The sequence below is a fragment of the Pelodiscus sinensis genome, chromosome 23 (assembly GCF_049634645.1).
Source record: "Pelodiscus sinensis isolate JC-2024 chromosome 23, ASM4963464v1, whole genome shotgun sequence".
NCBI classification, from domain to species: domain Eukaryota; kingdom Metazoa; phylum Chordata; order Testudines; family Trionychidae; genus Pelodiscus; species Pelodiscus sinensis.
This window is the reverse complement of record NC_134733.1, coordinates 3,518,854-3,542,901: the sequence shown is the minus strand read 5'-3', so window position 1 is coordinate 3,542,901 and position 24,048 is coordinate 3,518,854. Positions and strand designations below refer to the sequence as shown.

Here is a 24,048-nt window from a genome sequence, read left to right as displayed (position 1 = left end):
AATTAATCAAATTAATCCTTTTGGGAAGGTGCTCAGTGAAGATTAAAGTCTATAGCCAGGTAAGAATGAATGTACTGTAGTTTAACAAAAAACCTTGCTTGAGGGTTGGACCATCATGGAGTTTCAGTAATCTATGTATGGAATAGCTTTGACTGTTCCCTTTCTTAGTATTATATAAGCAAGTCAGGTTTGAATTCTTGTTTTAGCATTATTTTCTGAAAGTCCCTGAAGTGTCAGTGATGCAGGTTCCAAACCCAGCAAAATTAAAGCATCTGCAATTACATGTTTAATGTTTGATATTTTTTATCTTTAATACAGATGAAACTACAATAATGATGCAGGTTGCTTTACACACACACACACACATGCATTTTTACATCTTTATATAATGCTTGAATTTAATTGAAAAAAACTAAAAAAGATTAATCTGAATGTTTGAATTTGTTTTTGTTACTCTAAATTATGTGGTTTGTTGTTCTGTTTAATTTTCCTGGTGTTTTTTTACCTCTTATTTTAAAATAATTTATTATAAAGCAAATGGGATCATGCATAGAGTTTACATAACCTTAAAGATAGCTGATGGGAGACTTGCTACATTTCTGCAAGAAAATAGAAGTCCTTATTCTGGAGTGTATCAAATACATGTTTTATTGTCCTTTAGGTAGCCATGATTTTTTTTATATTTATGAAAATATTGTTCTTGTTATGCCAAACTGTAAATGAAGAAAGTGGCTAGCGATCCATAGTAAAACATAATAAAACAGTTGCTAGGGGCTGAAATAAGGATGGGTGTCAGGAACCATTATGAGAAAAATGTGTCCATTTTGGAAAAAATATACAATAGATGGTTTTCTGTAGTCTGTTCTTGAAAGTGTATAGCATCGTACATTATGTGATATGATAATAAGTTGCTCTTTGTTTTAGCTTTAGATAACATAACACACTTTTAAAAATGTACAAAATCTTGGCACGTCTCTATTGTGCATTAAAGCCGAAAGCCTAGACACTCTAGAGAGGGAAATTCTTTAAGGAACTTCCAATTTCATTATTTATCTAGAATTGGGTCGTAAGAAAAGAGTGAAGTAATAATTAGATATTTTAGCTGCTCTTCCACCTGTTTCAAAAACTCTGTAAAACGATAGTTACTGTAGTAGGTTGGTAAAGCAATCTGTTTCATTTTCTCAAAAAGCAACGAAACATAAAACACTAGTTCTCACTGTTAAAAATAAATAGAAAAAATGTTAGTATAAGTTCTATTAAAAGAATAGCATTCTTATTGATATCTTTACAGGTTTTGGAAATAAAACAAAACTCCGTATTCCATATTTTGTGATTGTCCTCACCTCCTTTCACTGAGTCTTCAGTTGCTTTTATTCAAGACCTGAGAATTCTCCAGTTTATACATGGGCACAGTTACAACACTGTAGCGGTGGGGGAGAAAAACCCACACGCTTAGTCCACATAGCTATATAAGCAAACTCCACAGTATAGATGCAGCTGTGCCAACAAAGAGTGCCTGTGTTGGCATAGCTAATATTGCTAGAGGCAGTGGTGTTCTTACACCAGTAGAAAATGTCTGTTGGTGTAAATCACATCTGGACTATGGGAGTGTGTCAGCGTAACATAGCAACGCAGCCCCTCTAGTGTAGACATAACCTAAGTGACTTGTTCAAGAAGTATGTGACAATGGAGAAAATTGCACCCAGGTCTCCTGTGATCTAGTCGAGAGCCCTGATCAACTAGATGGGGGATTCTAGCCTAGGAAACAGTGCTGTGAAAAAGAGTTGGAGGTTGTGGTAGATAATTCATAGAATCCTAGAACATTAGAATTGGAAGGGACCTCAAGAGGTCGAGTCCAGTCCCCTGCCCTTACAGCAGGACCAAGCTCCGTTTAGACCATCCCTGATAGATGTCTATCTAACCCGCTTTTAAATATCTCCAGAGATGGAGATTCCACAACCTCCACAGTTTATTTCAGTGTTTAACCACCCTGACAGGTAGGAAGTTTTTCCTAATATCCAACCTAAATCTCCCTTGCTGCAGTTTAAGCCCATTGCTTCTTGTTCAATCCTCAGAGGCCAAGGAGAGCAATTTGTCTCCCTTCTCCTTGTGACATTCTTTTAGATATTTGAAAACCGCTATCATGTCCCCTCTCAAGTCTTCTCCTTTCCAAACTAAATAGGCCCAGTTCTTTCAGTCTTCCCTCATAGCTCATGTTCTCTAGACCTTTAATCATTCTTGTTGCTCTCCTCTGGACCTTCTCTAGTTTCTCCACATCTTTCTTGAAATGTGGTGCCCAGAACTGGACACAATACTCCAAGTGCAGAGTAGAGCGGAAGAATGACCTTTCATATCTTGCTCGCAACACTCCTGCTAATGCATCCCAGAATCGTGTTTACTTTTTTTTGCAACAGCGTCACCCTGTTGACTCATATTTAGCTTGTGGTCCACTATGACCCCTACATCCTTTTCTGTACTCCCTCCTAGGCAGTTGCTTCCCATTCTGTATGTGTGAAACTGATTGTTCCTTCCTAAGTGAAGTACTTTGCATTTGTCCTTATTAAACTTCATCCTATTTATCTCAGACCATTTCTCCAGTTTGTCCAGATCATTTTGAATGTTGACCCTATCCTCCAAAGCAACCCCTCCCAGCTTGGTATCATCTGCAAACTTAATAAGTGTACTCTCTATGCCAGTATCTAAATCGTTGATGAAGATACTGAACAGAACCAGTCCCAAAACAGACCCCAGCACAACCCCATTTGTTATGTCCTTCCAGCATGAACATGAGTTTGTGAGTGTGAATTAGCTGAACATGAATTTCCAGTGTGATGCTGTGGCAAAATTGGAATTTATAAACAAGATAGGAAAAGAGAGTTTATTTTACTGCTACAACCACTGCTGGAGTACTGGAATCTTTATGGATAGTAATTCCATGCTCTAATAATATGAGTATAACAGTAGCGGTATATTTCTGACCACCTGACCGGGATAGAGATAGTGACTGTGAAATGCTAAGGGAGATTAGAGAGGGTATAACAATTTAAAAAACACAATAATAATAAGCGATTTTAACTATCCCTATATTAAGTGGGTACGTCACCTCAGGACGGGATGCAGAGAGAAAGTTTTTTGACACCTTAAATGACTGCTTTTTGGAGTAGCTGGTTCTGGAATAGGGATGCAAAAGTGTAATTGTTTAAATGGTTAACTCAGTGGTCCCCAACCATTGGAGGTTGCCGGGCACCAGGGGGCGTGGCTGTTTACCCACTGGGCGCCAGAGGGTGGGGCTACTTGCGTGCCCGGGGGCGGGCCCGGGCCCCCCCCCATGCGCCCTGCACCCGGGGCTGGCCCCCCCCAGCACTGCGCACCCCCCCGCCAAGCACCGCGTGCCCGGGGCTCGCGCCCCTCCTCCCCCAAGCGCCGCGCATCCGGGGCCAGAGCTCCCCCGCAAGTGCTGCGCGCCCGGAGCCGGTGCCCCCTCCAAGCGCCGTGCGCCCAGGGCGCAGGCGGCCAATCCGCGGTGGTCCCGGGGCCGGCGCTCACTGTGCGCCCGGGGCCGGCTCCAGCACCATGCATGCGCCACGTGCCCAGGGCCAGGCCAGCCCCGAGCACTTGGCGGGCGCACACAAATGCCCCCGCGGGCACCCTGGCACCCGCGGGCACAGTGTTGGGGACCACTGGGTTAACTGATAACCATCAGTTTATTGGATTCCTTAGAGCTTCATGCTGGCTCCCTAGGAGCAGGTCCAGCAGGAACTGCTGCACCTGCTCCCCAGGAGCTGGCTGTCTAAAAGTTACACTGCAGAGTCCGCAGTGCTCGTAACTGTGTAACCACTAGGGTTTTTTAGCAGTTACTAGGGGGCTGTGTCCCCTTATCGGTACACTTGCCAACCCCCCCTCTCTCTGGGGTAGGAGCTCTGGCTGTCCCTCTGACCACCGGGGAGGCCAAGCCGAGGCATGGCAATCCTGGCCTGCCCTGGCTCTCTTCCCTCCGGCCACTGGGTTCCGCCCTGCCCCGCCCCGTCCTGCCCCAGCTATCCCCCACCACTGGGGGGCTGAGCTAGGAGGTTGAGCTGGGCCAAAGCCACAGCAGGCCCGGCTCTTTCACCCCAGCCACCGGAGGTCTTGGGGAGCCTGGCACGAGGCCACAGCAAGTCTGGCTTTCTCCTGGCTGCCGGGGAAGGTACGAGGCTGCCCTGGCTCCCCCCGCCCCCCGAGGTTGAGGCCATCCTGGTCCTTGCCCCTAGCTCTTGGCGGGGGGGTTCCCCATGCCCTGGGAGCCCCTGCCCCCAACTCTTTGCCTGGAGGGCCAGGCCAACATTGCACCAGGCCTGACTTTTCCCCCATGCTCTGGGCAGGACCAGGTTTGTGCCAGGTTTCAGCTGCCCTGTCGCCCACCACTGTGGAGATTGGGCCATGACTGTGGCAGTTACAGCTCTTCCCCCTGGCTGGATGGGAGGGTAGGAGATGGGAGGGCTAGGACTGCAGGTAGCCCCAGCTCTCCACATGGGCCTTGGGTAGGGCCAGGCTGGGAATGGCTGGGGCTTGGCTCCTGTGGACATCATTCTGTTATCTCACAGGAAAAAATGTTTTATATATAGAGAGGGGAGGGAAAGAGAAAGAGGGAATATGCTTTAATCCTAAGTGGAGCACAGGGTCTGGTACAAGAGATGACTATAGCTTGGCCACTTGGAAATAGTGATCATACTATAACCCTCAATGGCTATTTATGAGGGTGGGCAGGGGTGTTACATTTAGATTAATTAATTAATTGAATAGTCGATGGGATTTTCTCTCTGTGTTCTGTTCACTCCCTCTGGGGCACCTGGCACTGGCTACTGTTGGAAGACAGAACACTGGGCTAGATGGACCTTTGGTCTGACCCAGTGTGACTCTTTTTGTGTAATGTGTCCAGTTCTGGTGTCCACAGTTTAAGAAAGATGTTGATATATGGAAGGGGGTCCAGAGATGATCCACAAAAATGAATGAAGAACCAGAAATTTTTTTTATAGTTCTTTGAGAGATGTCCCTGTGGATGTTCCAATGTTGGTTTGTTGATGTCAGGCTTGTTCCGGCACCGCAGATCGGAGACTTTTCTAGTAGTGTCCAGTCGGGCTGCGCATGTGCAAGGGTGGCGCATTCTATTCACGCCTTTGGAGTTTGCGCGTGAAACCTGACTCCTCTCAGTTCCTTTGTTGCCGCTCTCTGGTGCAGACGGAGCTCCAAACTCTCTCCCTCTATTCACTTTTGTGGAAAGAAAACTAGTTAAGAGTTAGGACGTTAACTGTTCTTTCTATTGTTCTCTTTTTTTTAAATAAAAAAAATGATATAGATAGTTTTTAGTTTAAATAGTGGCTTAGACTTCGCAGTCAGCCATTGCACACTCCCTCAGGGGCAGCGTGTGGTGACTCCCTCGTCAGGCCTTTATGACAAAAAGAAGAAATATCATCAACCAACGACATGCCAGGATCTCTCAATTTCAAAAAGTGTGAGAAATGCTGGGAGTCTATGCCTGTGTCAGACAGCCATGCCGAAGGTATCTGCTGCCTGGGTGAGACCTATGTTCCCCAGCAATGTATTCTCTGCTGCAGCCTCACAGCCAGGGATCATAAAGATAGAGAGCTAAGATTGCGCATGTTACTGTTTGACAATGCCCTTCAACTGCCGTTGGACAAGGAGGGTACTAACGGTTCGGACACCCTCTCATCTCGGGGAAAGCCTCTGAGTCCTTCCATGCCAAAGGTGCAATCATAACAAATCCTTCACAAGCTCATACTCTCCCACCATGACACTGCAAGCTCCTCTGGCACTGGCCTCACCCCCGACACCAAAGAAGGACAGGTCAAAATCTGCCAAACCCCCCTGCCTTACACACCGAGCCTTGAGTCACCGCCAACATCGCCGGCCCTAATGCCTCCTCCACCGGCACTGGCCACCGCGGCACCGAAACAAATGTCATCAAGATGTCACCATTCCTTAGCACACACTGAAGACCATGCTGCTGTAGTACAGAACTTGCAAGAGCCAAATCTCCTTATGGGACTGTATCACAACATCATTCTCGCTCTCCCCTATTAATGCGGGGTTCCCCTCTCTCACCACAGTGACCTACACTATCTCTTTATAGTGACCACCATGATGATGCTAGGAGTTTGTTCTCTTCTTATAAAATCATGAGTGGTGTGGAGAGGGACGATAAAGAAAAGTTATTTATTAGTTCCCTAAATAGAAGAACTAGAGGACACCAAATGAAATTAATGGGTAGCAGGTTTAAAACTAATAAAAGAAAGTTCTTCTTCACACAGTGTGTAGTCAACCTGTGGAACTCCTTGCCAGAGGAGGCTGTGAAGGCTAGGACTATAATAGAGTTTAAAGAGAAGCTAGATAATTTCCTGGAGGTTAGGTCCATAAAAGGCTATTAGCCAGGGGATAAAATGGTGTCCTTGGCCTCTGTTTGTCAGAGGCTGGAGAGGGATGGCAGGAGACAAATCGCTTGATCATTGTCTTCGGTCCACCCTCTCTGGGGCACCTGGTGCTGGCCGCTGTCGGTAGACAGGATACTAGGCTAGATGGACCTTTGGTCTGACCCAGTACGGCCGTTCTTATGTTCTTATGTTCTCAACACTCCTCCTGTGCAAGAGCCCACACATCATATGATACACACCGACCACGGTATTCCCACCACCCTCCATGGCACCCAGACTGGTCATACCATCCTCAGTACCAAAGCTGCTGGTCCCCTTACTGTTAGTTTGCCTCACCATGACACAGTTCAACTGCTTCTCCCTCCCCCCCCCATGTCTGCTCAAAGATCACTACCATACACGCATCCACATCCTTCACCACCTCCAACAGAATATCTTGACAGGATGGAAGGGCAGATTATGGATGACCCAGATACCCCAAAACCATGTGGAACCTGGAACTGGTCCTTCACGCACTCACAAAATCACTTTTCGAACCAATGGCAAAAGCATCATTTGCCCGTCTCACCATTAAAACAGTGTTTTTGACAGCGATCACATCTGAAAGGAGGGTTAGTGAAATCACTGCTCTCCCATTATCACCACCTTATGCAGTTTTTCACAGACACAAGATCGTCCTCCGACCTCATCCCTCCTTCCTACCTCAAATCTGCTCAGATTTTCATATCAAGGCTATCGTCGTTCCTACATTCTGTCGAAAAGCCCATGTTTCCAGGGAGGAGGCTATACTACACACCTTGGACATCAGAAGGGCCACCGCCTTCTGTATGGACAGAACATAATCTTTCTGCAAATCACAAAAACTGCTTGTCTCGTTGCCTGAACGTTTCAAGGGAATGCCATTCTCCTCCCAACGTATATCCAAATTGATCACATCCTGCATCATCCAATGCTACTTGCTCCAGAATACACCTCTCCCCATGCCTCCTAAGGCTCATTCCACTCAGATGATGGCAACTTCGACTGCTTCTCTGAAAGGAGTTCTTCTCCAACAAATATGCCAGGCTGCTACGTGGTTCTCTAACCATACATTTATGAGACATTATGCAATCCCAGCACGGACTGAAACAAATACTGCAGTGGCCAACGTGTTCCTCTCTTCTGCCTAGACACGTAACGGAATCCCACCTACCAAATGAGTGGATACTGCTGCATAGTCACCAACAGTGGAGCACCCACGGGCATATCACTCGAGGAAGAAAGGGAAGTTACTCACCCTGTGCGGTAACACGTTTTTTGAGATGTGTGGCCCCTACCCACCCTCCACCCCTCTTCTTCAGCTTATAACATTTTTAGTAGGAGGGCGTCCACAAAGAAACTGAGAGAAGTCAGGTTGTGTGCACAAACTCCAAAGGCACAAACAGCATGCGCCACCCTTGCGCATGCATGGCCCAACTGCTAGAAAAGTCTCTGATCTGTGGTGACACCAACAAACCAACAGGGGAGCACCCATGGGCAGGGCTCGACAAACAATGTAATCTACTTGCCCGTGACAAGTAGATTACACCCCAGAAGAGCCTGCGCAGAACGATCTGCGCATGCGCAGAGCACAGAACCGCGCGGTGGGGATACACAGCTCAAAGAACTGTCATTGCTGCAAGGGTGAGTAACTTCCCTTTAATGAATCAAAGAGCTCAGCCTATTTAGCTTAACAAACAGAATGTTAATTAATTACTTGATTACAGTCTGTAAGGGTGCATCTATACTGCACCCTTACCTTAAACGTAGCTTATTTTGAGGTAATTTTGAAATAAAGCGCTATTCCAAAATACCCCTTAACCCTTGTGGAACGAGGGTTACAGGGGCGCCCAACTAACGTGCCCGTTATTTTGAAATCTATTTTGAAATAATGGGCTGCTTTAAAGATTTGGAATAGCTATTTTGGGATATGTAGACATAGCCTGAGTGTGTTGATGGGGAACATATATTTAATGATGGGCTCCTAATGTTTATCTGGGAAAGATATAGTATGATCCAACGGCTGGATGTTGTAGCTAGACAAACTGAGACTAAGGCATACATTTTTAATGCGAGTAGTTAACTATTGGAAAAATTTACCAAAGTTTGTAGTGGATTCTCCCTCACTGAAAATTTTTTAACTCAAAATTGGATATTTTTCTAAACTATATGGTGTAGGAATTATATTGGGGCAGTTCTCTGGAATATGTAATATAGGAAGTTAGACTAGGTTATCACAGTGGTCCCTTCTGGCCTTGTAATTAATGAATCTCTATTTCCTAGTTTTAAAAAAAGGTCTTTAATTGTGTTTCTTCAAAATAGGAATAGTTTGGAAATTCTGTGGGATAGAGTATTACAGTGAAACCCCGGCACATCTGAAGTCAGTAGCATAGTTTCAAATGACTTTAGTGAAACCAGAATTTCACCCTTAAGTCTAATCTACACCTAAAACTTTGGTTGACCTAACTACTTTGCTCAGGGCTGTGAAAAATGTTGTGCCCTGAGTGCCATACTCAGGGTTGAACTAATCCTTGGAATAGGTAGTTTGGTTGACGCAAGGATTCTTCCATTAACCTTCTGACTTTTGGGGAGGTGTTTTATCTGAATCAACAACAGAGCTCTTTTTATCAGTATAGGAAGTATCTGTGGCGCTGCCATGGCACAGCTGCAGCACAGTAGCTTTGGAGCTGTAGTGTGTGGAGAGTAGATAGATCTTTAGCTCTTTATTTATGCTTGCAAAGTACCATGTACTCAAATGATGCAGCATAGGCAATAAAATGACATTTGTCTTTCACCTAAAATTGAATTACTTGTAATCTGAAGTTCAAGCAAGTCTTATTCAACAGGACTTAGGGCGTGTCTAGACTACATGGTCTTTTAGAAAAACGTGGCCTTTTTTAAAAAAATCTTCCCCTGAGTCTAAACTGCTGCCGTGTTCTTTCGAAAGTAAATCAAAAGAATGCGGCAGTTTTTTCGACCGCGGAAAACCTCATTTTATGAGGAATAATGCCTTTTTTTGAAAGTGGTCTTTCGAAAAAAGGCGCTATGTAATGCAAACAGTGCTTTTTCGAAAGAGAGAATCCAGACTGCCTGGGTGCTCTCTTTCGAAAAAGCAGCTTGCTTTTTCGAACGTACTGGTTGTTGTCTAGACACTCTTTTTTGAAAGAGGCTTTTTTGAAAGAGGCTTGCAGTCTAGATGTAATAACCTTATTGTCCCATTGCAGGATATGAGGAACTCCAGTTGAATTTAGTGCAGTTTCTCTGTATCCCCAGGGCTGGATAAAAATATCTAATGTGTAAAGTTGAACTATTGACTAGTCTGTAGTACTTTGTGGTGATGACAGTTCTCCTACACTGAGAACTTTGCTCCAGCATTTGGCCTTTCGGAAGGAAGAATCATGTTTTATCTTTCCTGCTGATCAGGTGACTACTGCAGGACCTTGTTGATTCATTCTGTGGGTAACCTTTTTTGTGAAGAGGCCAGCAAGAAAATGTGACAGGCTACTTTTGCCATTCCGTCCTCCCTCCACCCCCTTCCCAAAACTTGTTTAATATCCAGTACAGAAACCCAAGAGGAGGAATTATCTGTTGAGCAAAAGTAATGGAAATCTGTGGTGTGGCTATGGTTTACCACCTTTGTGTGGAAAGTGTTTACTGTATAAAGCAAAGGGATAAATACCAAATGTGCCTCTTTCAAATGAGTTAAGGTAATAAAATATGCCCTGTATGTTCAAATTGGTAGTTGTGAAAGTTGAGAAAAGAAGAAACATTGCTATTTATAAGAGAATATTTGATATCTTTATTTTATATGCCATTAAGATGTGGGCTAGGTATAGTCTTGGAAATGAGGGATTCAGATTCCTATTCTCAGCTTTGTCACGGATTCTGTTTATAACGGGGCTGGGGAACTTTTTTTGTGTCAAGGGCCGCTGACCCACAGAAAAATCAGTTGAGAAGCAAAAAAAACCCAACCAACCAACCAACCAACCAACCAACCAACCAACCAACCAACCAACCAAAAAAAAAAACCCACCCCACCGCCAAACCTTCATTGACATGGCCCCCTGCTGAGAAGCAGAAACACACTCCCCACATTCCCCTCACACACCAGAGCCTATGAGGGGGCCAGGCTAGTAGATTTTTTTGTGCTGAAGCCCCATAGTGGGCAGTGAGGGGAGGGGGCTGGAGCACCAGCCCAGGCTCCCAATGTTGGGGGGAATTCTGAGCCTTGGGGGACATCCAGGGAACCCAGGGGCTGCATTCGGCCCCCAGGCCTAAGGTTCCCAACCCTTTGGTTTATCGGCATGTTTTACCTTCGCCTATCTGTATTATTGTGATATCTCTCTATATAAAAACATTTTTCCTGCAGGACTACGGAGTGACATCATCATGTCACTTTGTGTCCCACAGGCCCGCCTCTCACTCCACCCTCAGCTGCTTGCTGGGTGGGGCCAGCTGCTCCATATGGGCTGCTCCAGCTGTACCTGTGGTGAGAAGCTGCGGGGGCTGGGTCCCCTCTGCCATCTGAGCCTGACCGGGAGCCGAAGGGAGAGCTGGGGTTGGCATGCCACGGCTCAGCCCTGCCTGGTGGCAAAGGAAGGGAGAGCTGTAGCCAGCTAGGGGATGGGGTAAAGGGGAAGGGCCGGGGCTGGCTGGGGGGAGGAGAGAAGAGCTGGGGCTGGGGCAGCCTCGGGGTCGGGCCCTCCCTGGTGACTGGTGGGAAAGGGCCAGGATGGCCTCAGGACTAGGCCCTTCCCGGCCAAGAGGGGGGTTGGCGAGCGCAGCGAGAGGGGGCGCAGCCCCCCAATTACTTATAATAGAGGGAAGTTGGGAGGATTAAAATGATTAAAGGTGATCTCTAATATAAATATTTCTTTTTTTAATTCTTGTTTCAAATGTACAGAAATTCAAAATTGAGGTAAACTGACTTGTATTTTTGAACATAGTTTGTGCTTATGATTAAGAATTCTGTTTTGAGCTTCTTTGATGAGGGGACATTCTTCATGACAATTTAATGGAAACATAGTTTAAAAGATTGCGGTTTTTCATTCTGCTTTAACAATGAGCTTCAGCATGGGCAAATCAAACATTTGATTTAGATTTTAAATACTAAAGTAGTTGGTCTTTTGATTGTTTATATGATTTGTGCCACTGACAGTGAACTTCGCCCCGGTTGATATTACAGTGGCCACCGTCAACAGAAGACTCAGAAATACCCTTTGTAAGTAAAGGGTTAGAGGGCCTGATGGTGCAGAATGCTATCTAGCATCAAGTCTTTAGATCTAATGAATGTTGAAGATTGGCATCTTGCAGGAGTGGGCCCATGATTAGATAATTTAGGAAGTAAATTTAGCTTTTGTTGTTTTTATTTGAACAGCTCTTAAGTATTTAAAAAAATCAGTGAAAATATATTGTAGCTTGAATTTGATTGAACCCTACAATCTCTCTTCAGTTTTTGCAGCCTGAACAATGTTAAGACAGTGGTTATTCAATTTATGTGATTGAACCCCTGCTGCCCCTTTGTGTCTTTAGTAGTTTGCACATCGTTCCCCCACCACACACATAGATATACTGATACAAAACTTAGCATACAACTTTCACTAAATATTACAAGTAGCAAGGCATTGATTCAAACAGAGCCAATGATTCAGTGTAGTGAGAGCAAAAGCAAAGCTGATTGTGGTTGATGCTTACAATTACATGTGCACACCCATTGCAGCAAACGGATCAACGTACAGATGGCAACAGCTTTGTATTATGCTAAACAAGTTTAACAAAAATCCCTCAAAATGCACAGCAACATCTAGAACAGGGCTGGGCAATAGTTTTTGCCCGGGGGCCACTTAAAAAATTGGCCTGGGGCGGGGGAGCGCTTGAAGCCCCCTCCTACCCTGCAAGGAGCACATGGCACTTTGAAATATCACAGTCTCCTCGCAGGGCCAGGGCAGGGTGAAGGAAGTTTCACGTAGCTCCCCAACCCCCAGGCCCTGATTGGCCTGGGACATGGGAGCGTGCGAAGCCTCTTCCGCTCCGCTCCTCTCCCCCCCCCCCCCCACCGTGTGCTTCAAAGCACCACATGCTCTGGTAGGGTGGGTGGAGGCTTCCCGCGCTCCCCCGCCTCCACTCTGCCCCCATCCTGCTTGCAAAGCGCCATGCGCTGCTCGCAGGGTGGGGGCAGAGCGGAGAAGGCTTTAGGAGCTCCCCTGCCTCCAGTCCCTAATTGGCCTGGGTGTGGGAGAGCAGCCGGGACTCTGCAGGCCAGATCCACCTGCTTGGCGGGCTGAATCCAGCCCGTGGAGGCCCTTTTGCCCACCCCGATCTAGAATCAAGTGCACAGCACCATCTTGAGGCCCTAATATGCGTGGATGAATCAGCTTTGCTAGTTATTTATGTGGGTAAAACGTGTACAGTAAGATACCTTTTCCCCTCCCACAACTTCCCACAGAACACATTGTGTGCCCCTCGGTTTGAGAACTGTTGGCATAAGAAACAGAATGTGAAAATAAATGGAAACAAAATAGAACAGATAATTCTGAAATGTAAATATGATTACAAATGCCTGATTTAGGCCCTGATCCTGCAAACCTTTGAGGGCAATGGGATAATTCTTGTGCATAGAACTAAGCATGTACAGGTTCTGCCTCCCTCATCTGGCACCCTAGGGACTTGTCTGGTCCCGAACAAGGGAATTTGCTGGATGAGGGGAGGTCTATCCCAACATGATCCGTGCTGCCCCCAGCTAGGACTCCAGCTGAGCCCCTCTGCTGCCTGCTTTGCTGTGGCTTCCCAGACTAGAGCGCCGTGTCTGCTGGGGCTCTGTGCCTGCCGTGGCTTCTGGGCCTGCTTGGGCTCTGTGGCTGTTGGGACTCTGTGGCTGCTGCCAGCCTTCCCCTGCCCAGCAGCAGGGGCCAGAACTCCGTACTGTGCCCCCTCCCTCAACATGGTGCTCCTGGCTGAATCATGCTCCTGCTCCTGCCCTGCGGCCCGACCTCCTTATACCTGGACCCTGGTCCAGAAACATCTGTGGTCCTACTGGACCACCAAGTCCTGGTTAAGGGAGGTACAACCTGTATTATATTTTAACAGTTCTTTACTATCCCAATCTTGAAAAGTAAAGGAATGTTATTTTTAAATAACTTTCAGATGTCATTTCAAAAGAAAGGCCATCGTTTTGTGTTAATTATCTTTAGGAAGTCTATTTTCCTGGTTCACTTACAGTGCTTTTACAATGTAGAATTACTGAGAAGAGCAAGGTGATTGCAATTTTCCTTTACATAACAGTGGAAGCATATTAAATTTTTGGTTATACTGGTTGCCCCCCATTAGAAGTGATTTTAATGGGTGGGAGGGGAAGGATTGAGTCGTTTAAACAAGGAAACAATTATAATTCCAAAATGGTTAGCAGAACAGGCCAAGCCTTTGTTAGAGCATTCAGTGCTGATTAGCAGGGTTGTCTCATTGAATATAGACTTTTAAAAAGCGGAGGTGTTTACACTTATACGTGCACACTTGTGTTTGGCAGGGAGGTTTTGGGGTATAAGGTCTAGAGTGACTAATGTAATTGGTTTTGCTTTCAGTTTCTCTTGTCATATTTGTCCAGGAAATCAGTTCTGGAGGGATACCTTCCCCACTCTGACATCTGAAGGATTGCATCTGCTTGGTTGAATGTGAGTGTCTTTGGCGATGTTTGTGTATCTGCTTACAGTGGAGAATTGGATAGATGTTTTAACAAATAAAACACTTTCTGTTTATATTACTGTCCTGTGATTATAGAACACAATCCTTTTTTCGGTTTTGTTTTCCTTAACTTGATGTGTTGTAGAATTCCCAGAGGTCCTGTGCAGCAGCCGCTTGAGGATCGGATCTTCACTCCGACTGTCTCAGCTGTGTACAGCACTGTAAGTATGTAAGGGCAAATCTGTAAAATCCTAAATCTTCAGTTTTGTATCTTTTTTTTTTAATAAGACACATTTTCCTGGTTCCTGTAAGCAAGTAATAATTACTGTGCACTTTTAGTGATATCAAAAGTTAACTTAGGTACCCCTTAAAATTGCTGCTCTTCAGCATAGGACACAAAACACCATTTTCTTTGCACATAAATGGAGTGCAGTAAACTCAAAAAATATCCTTATAACACTATATAACAATTCAGTAAAGTTTGTTGGGCTAGTCCATTATTTCTGAGGCCTTGTCTTCAGTTCAGGGAAGATCAGTGCTTCTGAGATTGATCTTCTGGTGTTTGATTTAGTGGGTCTAGTAAAGTGAAAAGTAAGGGAAGCTGCTTCTGTTGGCCTCCTGCTGTGGAGGTTGCATGGAAACTTGAATTAAGGTACGTCAACTCCAACCACATTATTAATGTAGCCAGAGTTGTATATCTTAATTCGACCTTCCCCTTTAGTGTAGACCTGGCCTTAAACATTTGTAATTCTCCTTACAGAATTCACAGATGGACTCTGTGTGCTTCACTAAGTAACAGTGTTATTGGCCACATTCTCAGTCTGCCTACTCCCCTTCTCAAAGCATGGCTCAGCTGGGCTGCAGCAGGGCCAGAGCGCACGCCTCAGCTGGGCTGCAGCGGGAGGTGGGAAGCCTGTGGGGGAAGGCAGGGTAGCAGGCGGGGCCGGCAGCAAAGGGGCCAGAAATGACCTCCCCTAGTCTGGCAAAATCTCTCATCCAGGACCTGTCAGGACCCAAGGGTGCTGGACCAGGGAGGTCCAACCTGTATAACAATGTTTATTTTTGCATACATGATAAACATTTTCAAATAATGACTTCTGTTTTTCAAAGAGTAAGAGTCAGAAGCCCATTATTCCTTAAGAATTTCACTATACTGAAAGCTGGTCTTCAACTTGATTGAGACAAAAATTAAAAAGTGCCAAGAGAAATAAGTGCTTCGGTTTTCCAAGCATTTAATTATTTTCATTAATTATTATCATTACCAAAAATATTTTAAAACTCTTTTAAAAATATTTTGGAAGAAATGAAGAAAAGCCTGTAGATCTTATAAATTGATGTTTTGCATGATAGTATACATTTCAGAAATATCTTTTAGAACTGCAGCAGTAAAGGTGCTTCTGCTTATTTGGATGACTGGCAGATAAAGGGGTCTTCCCAAGATGCAGAATACAAAATAATTTGTTGCCTCCTCTGTCTGGGATTTATGAAAGAGCTGTCTGACACTTTCTCAGTGCTTCTTACCCCGGGTGACCCAAGGCAATTCAAAAAAGGGGGGAGGAAAGGGACAGAACCATCTAGGGAGACACTTGATGACCCTTCTGAAATGTAATGGCGACCCATATTTGGGTCCTGACCCATAGGTCGGGAAACCCTGATCTAGGCCATCTGTGATAGATGTTTGTCTAAACTGCTCCTAACAATCTCCAATGTTGGAGACTCCACAACCTCCCTAGGCAAGTTGATCCAGTGGTTGACCACCATGACAGGAAGTTTTTCCTAATGTCCAACCTAAACCTTCCTTGGTGCTCTTTATTGTCATTGCCTGTCCTATCATCAGAGGCTGAGGAGAATAATTTTTCTCTCACTTCCTTGTAACTACCTTTTAAGCAGTTGAAAGCTGTTATCATGTTATCTTCTTTCTTCCAGACTAAACAAGCCCAGTTCTTTCAGTCTTCCCTCATAGGTCATGTTTTCTAGACCTTTAATAATTTTTGTAGCTCTTCTCTGGATCTTCATCTTTCCTGAAATGTGGCACTCACAGCTGGATATAATACTCCAGTTAAGGCATAGTCATCATGGAGTAGAGTGGAAAAACTGCTTCTTACAATACTTTTGCTAAAATATAGCAAAATGACATTTGCTTGTTTTGCAACAGTGTCACACCTACTCATGAAAAAGCGACGAGGAGTCCTTGGGCACCTTCGTCAGACGCAGATGGGTCTTTGCCCACAAAAGCTTATGCTCCAATGAATCTGTTAGTCTATAAAGTATCACAGGACTCCTAGTCGCTTTTGCAGATTCAGACTAACACGGCTACCCCTCCTGCTCTAAGCAGGACCAACCGCAACTAAATCATCCAGCCCAGAGCTTTGTAAAGATGAGATTTAAAAAACTTCTAGGGATAGAGTTCCCGACCCCTCCTTAGGAAACCCATTCCAGTGCTTCACCACCTTCCTAGTAATATAGCTTTTCAATCTAGACCTCCCCCACTGCAACTTGAGACCGTTGCTCCTCGTTCTATGATCTGCCACCACTGAGAACAGCCTCTCTCCATTATCTTTTTGGAACTGTTCATCAGGTGGTTAAAGGCTGCTGTCAAATCCCACTTACTCTTCTCCTCTGCAGACTAAATAAGTCCAAATCCCTCAGTCTCTCTTCATCATGTGCCCTAGCCCCCTATTAATTTTTGTTGCCCTCCGCAGGATTCTCTCTAACTTGTCCACATCCCTTCTGTAGCAGGGGGCCAAAAACTGGACTTAATACTGCAGATGTGGCCTCACCAGTGCTGAATAGAGGGGAATAATCACTTCCCTTGATCTGCTTGCAGTGCTCCTACTAATGCAGCCTGATATGTCGTTAGCCTTCTTGGAAACAAGGGCACACTGTTGACTCATATCCAGCTTCTCATCCAGTGTAGGTCCATCTCCATCATTGAAACTTAAAGCCTAGATAAAACAACCATTGGAATCCAGACACTGTTCTTGAATTGAAAAGTGACTTTATTGTTGAATAACACAAGACATTCCTTTTTCCTGGAATCAAGAGCTCTTTTTCTTCTGTCAGCCTCTGCTTTCTTGAGAGGAGAGAGAGAGAGAGATCAGGGCTAATATTCTCCCTTGTTTTTTAACTTGAAATTTATACTCTAGAGGCAGAAAACTTAAAATATTTCTGCAGCACTGATTTAGTTTGATCTCGAACACCAGGACTGATTTAAAATTATAAAAAGCTATTACAAAATATGGGACTACTGTGAGGATTCTAACATTCCCTTCTATTTGAGGTAATATCAGCAACTCTTATCTCCTACTCTTAAATGCAGCTCAACACTGACGTAAAACAGGAGGACCCCGGTTGTTTTTGCAAATACAAAATAACATGGAGACTTGCCACCTATGTAAAGCAGTAGCTGCTGGGACTGTACGTGTCATGACAATGAGCTTTTCCACCAAAGCGGTATTGGGATTAAGTCCCTTCAGATTTCTTCAGCCATGAGGTTGGAGCCAACTTCTTCCATGCGTTATCAATTGGCTTTTTGTCCCACGTGACTCTTTTCTAGTTTAATGGTTTTTGATTAGTGTGGTGTTATATGGTTACAATTTAGTGGTTTTAGTGTAGCACGAGTGTTTATTTATATAGTGTTGTTCTTTATCTTCTGGAAAACACTGAGGGTCTTTGGAATGTATGAATGCTGTCATGAGAAGGAGATTCCCTTCTATTTCCAGTGTTGGTAGCAATAACTGTCTCCCAAAGTTTCCTCATAGTGTTGGTCATTTGCCAGCAGACAGATAGCTGGGTAGTTCTGCTCTAATGCTCTAACAGCTCTTCTGCCAAGGAGTATGTTTGTAAACACACTCAAGAATTCCAAACCTTTTGTTGTGAATGAAAATTTGCCTCTTGCATTAGGGGAATACTTTTTTCCTTGTGAAATGGAATGGAAGTACCTAAAAAAGTGTACAGTCCTTGGAGACTTTTGCCTCAGTGGTATCCAAAGTGTCAATTGGGGTGCTGATGACGCGATGCTGTTTCAGTTCCTTCCTATCACCCCTGGGGGTTGTTCAGACCTTCTTGTCTTAGATTGCAAAAGCATTAGTGGTTCATACAGTCCATTGGTCTGTCTCCTTTGTATTTAGTTGTTTGATACTTAGGCAAAAGCCATGCTAGCATCTTCATTTGAAATCCACATTTTGCTTGGAAACTCAGCAGCTTCAGGGCAGAAATAAAACCACCCCATCAGTCTTTTTGAGCCGATGCATGCCAGAGAAGGCTCTTGAATGCTTTTTACTGGTCTAATTGCCCTCCAGAGTGGTCCCACAATGCAGAGTGGGAGTGGCTACTCCTTGAAACTCAGCAGTGATGCCTGCAGATGTGTGTTGGTCCCTGTTAGCCCATTCTGATAGGCAGTGCTGTCACTACTCCAGGACACACAACAAATTACTCTTGTGGACAACTCCTTCTGCCTCCCACAATGTAAACAGAGACACGCAGACAGAATATGCTGTGCAGAGTCAGGGAAAGAGGCGGGAGCTGAGGTTGGAGACCCAATCCTCCCCCTCCTCAGCACTGGTTGCTTCCCGCAGCTGCTGCACACAAATATCCACTCCTGTCATGATGATGATTTGCTGTGTCCTAGAGCAGTGCATCGTGGGATAGCTACCACAGTGCGCTCCTTTCATTGGTGATGCATGTGCTGCATGTGCAGACATGTGCTGATACCTGTGGCAAGGAGTGTGAACACGAAGCAGCACTTCTCTATCACCAGCAAAACTGTCAGTGGAAAAACTCTGCCACCGTAGATGTAGCCTTATTTAGACCGTTAAGGGTTAGAATAGTTGTTTAAGAGTTAGAGTTCTGGCTGGGAGTTCTCCACTGAGTGAGCTCAGCAGTCACACCAGTCTCACAGACCGGTGGCAATTTGCCTTTTATAGATGAGGGGCTGAAGTCCTCCTCCTGTTTGGACCACTGACTTCCCAGCAAGAAAGGCAGAGCTGTTGGTGCCTGAGTCTGCCAACTAACTGTTGTCAGCAGCCAGTAAGAAGAGGTCACGGATCAGTGCCTGCCTAAAAAATGGTACCAGAGAGCGGAGCCCTGTGTCATGACTGGAAATGATCCTGCCCTGAGGGTGGGGTAAGGGCATGGAGGTTCGATGCCTGAGAGACTGCTTAGGCAAAATGATGACATGACCATGGCGATCTCTGGTGGGAAACCTGGTGGTGATGTGGGTATGGGGCTCAGCATTGTAGCTCAGGTATCCCGGGCCTTTTGGGTGAAGATCTTGGCATTGGGGGTTTGAATCTTTTAACCGGGGACCAAGGATGCGCCACTGCTTTAGAGGGCAGTCTCTTATCTGGCTTGTTTTTAGATGAGGCTGGCTCTATATGAGCTCATTGTCTGGCTTGGTATCTGCAGTGCCAGGCAGCCTACTTGAGCTTTGGTTGCTAGGTGCACTTTGGGCACACATGGCCATTCAACGGACCAGGAATCTCTGCTGCTTCCATGAGTCAGAGGTGGATCCCTGATTGGGCTAGAGCCGTGGTGTTCAACCAGTTCTGAGCAAACTAGCCACACTATTTTGAAAATTTAAATAGTCTTGTATATTCTTGTCTTTTAATGTCAACAGAGTGCTTCAGCATTGGTTTTAATCAACAGAACTCATCACATTTCGCAGAAATTCAGTTAATGGCACACACGACACTTTTGTTTCACTGCTAACCCTCAAACAGGCAAAAACTTTTCACTGATAGCACACCTCAACTCGGCCTCCATATTTTCATGCAGGAACTGTGGCAAATACGTCAACTTCATGTATGTCATGACAGAAAAATGATGCTTCACAAGGCTATGTTGAACCAAACATGGAAAAAAGTTTGGGAACTGCAGTTTTCAAAATAGCAAACTGATTCTGTTGCAAAAGTGCATCCCACATTGTCAAAACAGACTCATTTTTTGACATTGAGCTGGCTTTGAAGTGTGAGCATATCTTCTTCAAATCAACATTTGTGCAGGTCAGGCAAATTGACAAGGTCTCGAGCTTTAGCAATGTTGAACTGAAATGGGATTTCCATGACTCAAAATGCCAATATAAAGCTTTCAAAATCTGCAAAACGCTGGTTGAATTTCATTGCCAGGTCTTCAAACCATCTCACACAATGCTGACAATCAAGGTCATCATGCTCAAATTCACTGTCTTCAGCAATTTTCAACAAATTTGGGAAGCGAGTGAATTCTCCTGCCTTCATTTGAATTATGAATAACTGTCGCTTAGAAGTGAGCTCCTGAATGTGCTGGGCTATATCACAAGTCAGCTTCCCCTTTCTCTGAAGTTTCAGATTGAGTTCATTCAAATGACAGGTGGTATCAGTTAGGAACCACAAATCCAATTGCCACTGCTTATCTTCACTAGTCTCTGGAGTAAGCAGAGCAGTTTTTGAGGCAGGTGGACCAATGGAAACAGCCTAGTGGAACCTGCGGTACCAGCATTTTCCTAGTTGTTGTCTGACAAGGCCGTCATGGGGCTCCCTTACCTGGCTTCCCAGAATGAGGCTAAAGAGCTGTTGAAGAGGGTAAATTACAGCCTTGGTTTGCAGGCAGTGCAGTTTAAGTTGGAGGAATTGTCAAATTCTGTGTTTGACTTCCTCCTCTCCTCCTCCTCAGCCCTTGCCAGCCTTCCTTCTTCCTCACAAAAGGGTATAAAAGAATACCACCATCCTGTCTTCCCTGCACACCTCCTATCTTCGAAAGGGGAAGAATTGGCGAACTCTGTTTTCAACATCCTCTCCTCCTCAGCCCTTGGCAGCCCTTGCCAGCAGAGCATAAGTACTTTGTTTCAACTAAGGGGCACGATTACCTGTAATCTCACTCTGCTGCTAATTTCCTGGTGGTTGAGGCTGTTAACCATTGGGAGAATCAGGGGCAACCCTGTCCTACCTCTAAAATAAAGCCTCCAGGAGGCTAGACCTGTTTACATGTAAAGTGTATTCATTGTCTAGCCTACAGAGGACAGTGGCCAACCACTCAATGAATTTAATATGTGGCAAACTGTGCCAAGTTTGAGACTTCCCTCCTGGAATGTTCCCACAAAGAAGTCTGGGCAGTCCTCGGGGAGGGCACGGACATGGCTAGGGTAGTTCCTCAAGCAGCATCGGATGTGACAGAGTTTGTCACCTGAGCTTCCTTGCTGCTCCTCTCTGGGTTGTTCTCTGAGGCTCAGAGTTTGCTATGGGACTTTCCCTTTGATGAGCAGGATCTATCTGTGGAGCAGATGGATAGCAAGCTGCATGAGCTGCAGGTCTGCCAGGCCACCCTGAAAACCATGGGGCTGTACATCTCGGTCCTTGCACGTAAGCAAGTCAAACTGCAAATACCTCATCAGCAACGGAGCCAGAGCCAGGAAGACCTGCTGCAGAAAGTCCAAGAGCTACAGACACCACCTGAGTCACCATCCCCCAACCTCGAGCCGCTCCAAGCATGAAGCCAGATATTTGCTTGGAGGATACACCCGAGGGCGACCTACCAGCCTGCTCCCCAGATCTGATTTCTAGTTTTCTCCACATACTTTTCCTTTTTTCCTTCTGGTGTGGACAGCTATGACCTCAGACTACTGGGTCCTCAATACAGTAGTGCAGAGCTACACTCTCCAATGTCTTTCTACCTCCCTCCATCCCTCTTGAGGGACACTTCTCATGAGAGTTTTCTTGTGCAGGAGTCAGAGGGGTAGCCGTGTTAGTCTGACTCTGCAAAAGCGACGAGGAGTCCTGTGGCACCTTACAGACTAAGGGAACGTCTACACTTCAGCGCTAATTCGAACTAACTTAGTTCGAATTAGTTAATTCGAACTAAGCTAATTCGAACTAACGCGTCTAGAACTAAAAACTAGTTCGAATTAGCGTTTTGCTAGTTCGAACTAGCATGTCCACATTAAGTGGACCCTGAACCGGGCTTAAGGATGGCCAGAAGCAGTGCCGGCAGGGCATCAGAGGAGGACTTAGAGTGTGGAGATGCTGTCTCAGGCTAGCCGAGGGCTGTGCTTAAAGGGTCCTGACCCCCACCCCGGACAGACAGTTCTCAGGGGTGCCCCGCTTGAAAACCAGTCCTGGCTTGGAGTGCCCGGAGTGCCCACACTGGGCACATCACACCACTCGGCCATCAGCCCGGCTGCACTTGCCGCAGGCTGCCATCTGGGGAGAGGAGGCATTTGGGGGGCTGCAGGAGAGCTTCCACCCCCAGAAGCCTGCAGAACCAGCCCAGTCCTCCCCATCGGGGGCTCGTACCCCATTCCTCCCTCACCTCCTTCCACTTACCCTTCCCTAGCCCCTTTTCTTGATGTACAAAATAAAGGACAATTGTGTTCAAAAATGGAATCTGTCTTTATTGAACAAAACTGGGGGAGACTGGGAAAAGGAGGTGGGAGAGGGGAAGAGAGAGGCTGGGAGAGGGGAGGGCAACTACAATGATCAGGGGTTGGGAACAGGTCCCATATGAAGAGAGGCTAAAGAGACTGGGACTTCTCAGCTTAGAAAAGAGGAGACGGAGGGGGGACAGGATAGAGGTCTCTAAAAGCAGGAGTTGGGTGGAGAGGGTGCATACAGAAAAGTTCTTCATGAGTTCCCATAAAGAAGGACTAGAGGACACCAAAGGAAAGGAATGGGTAGCAGGCTTCAAACTAGTAACAGAAAGTTGTTCTTCACAAAGTAAAGAGTCAACCTGTGGAACTCCTTGCTGCAGGAGGCTGTGAAGGCTACAACTAGAACAGAGTTTAAAGGGAAGTGAGATCAAGTCATGGAGGTTGGGTCCATGGAGTGGTATTAGCCAGGGGGTAGGAGTGGTGTCCCTGCCCAAGGTTTGTGGAAGTCTGGAGAGGGATGGCACGAGACAAATGGCTTGGTCACTGTCTTCGGTCCATCCCCTCCAGGGTCCCTAGTGTTGGCCGCTGTCGGCAGACAGGCTACTGGGCTAGATGGACCTTTGGTTTGACCCAGGACGGCCATTGTAAGCTCAGGGCTCAGGGTCGGGGGTCTCACTGGACCCCCTTGATTTTCATGCACACCTGCTCCTGGGTGGCCAGGCTGGCAGCTCTCCTGACCAAGCCGGCCACTTTCCTGTGCCTAGTGCGGAGATCGTGGACAAGGTCCATGATGTCCGCACTAGCCCAGGCGGGTGCCCGCCTCTTGCGGTCCCGGGCAAGCTCCCGGGAGCCGCCAGCCTGGTCCCGGGAAGAGGGGGAGGGCTGGGGGACATCGGGTGGCTGGCTCGAGCCGTGCCAGGTGCAGGATCTGCTGGCTGGGTGCTGGCAGGCTTGCACCTGGCACGGGCACCGTAGCCAGCCCGTGCCCCTTTAAGGGGTCCGGGGCCGGGAGGGGGGCATAGAGTTTCCCTGGTGTTGGCCAGAGTGGCCACCAGGGAAACCTGGGGAGGGCTAGCCTCCCACTAGTTCGAATTAAGGGTCTACACAGCCCTTAATTCGAACTAGCTAGTTCGAACTAGGCTTAATCCTCGTAAAATGAGGTTTACCTAGTTCGAACTAAGCGCTCCGCTAGTTCGAATTAAATTCGAACTAGCGGAGCGCTAGTGTAGCGGCTATGAATGTTAGTTTGAACTAACGTCCGTTAGTTCGAACTAACTTTGTAGTGTAGACATACCCTAACAGACTTACTGGAGCATAAGTTTTCGTGGACAAAGACCCACTTTGTCAGATGCCGAATCTTGCATCTGACGAAGTGGGTCTTTGTCAACAGAAGCTTATTGCTCCAATAAATCTGTTAGTCTATAAGGTGCCACAGGACTCGTCGCTTTTGCAGGAGGTAAGTCATGTATTGGAATGCACGTGAGCAATCACTTGAAGAAGAAAAAAACGGTTACTTAGCTTTTGTAACTTGCTCTTTGAGATGTGTTGCTCGTGTCCATTTCACATCCCATCTGCCTCCCCTCT

General features: G+C 46.0%; 1 protein-coding gene across 18 annotated transcripts in view; it reads left to right on the top strand.

The window, feature by feature from the left end:
- EIF4G3 (eukaryotic translation initiation factor 4 gamma 3) overlaps positions 1–24,048 on the top strand; it is a 324,364-nt gene that overhangs the window by 57,488 nt on the left and 242,828 nt on the right. For 16 of the 18 annotated variants that reach the window (XR_012897363.1, XM_075906746.1, XM_075906736.1 and 13 more), the window contains exon 2: positions 14,269–14,344. Coding sequence is in view for 16 of the 18 variants with exons in the window: in XM_075906746.1 (XP_075762861.1) it covers positions 14,269–14,344 (76 nt within the window). In the remaining 2 variants the exon portion in view is untranslated. Of the gene's footprint in view, positions 1–14,040; positions 14,138–14,268; positions 14,345–24,048 lie in introns of those variants that run through there. The other 2 variants (XM_075906745.1, XM_075906742.1) reach the window with 2 other exon arrangements.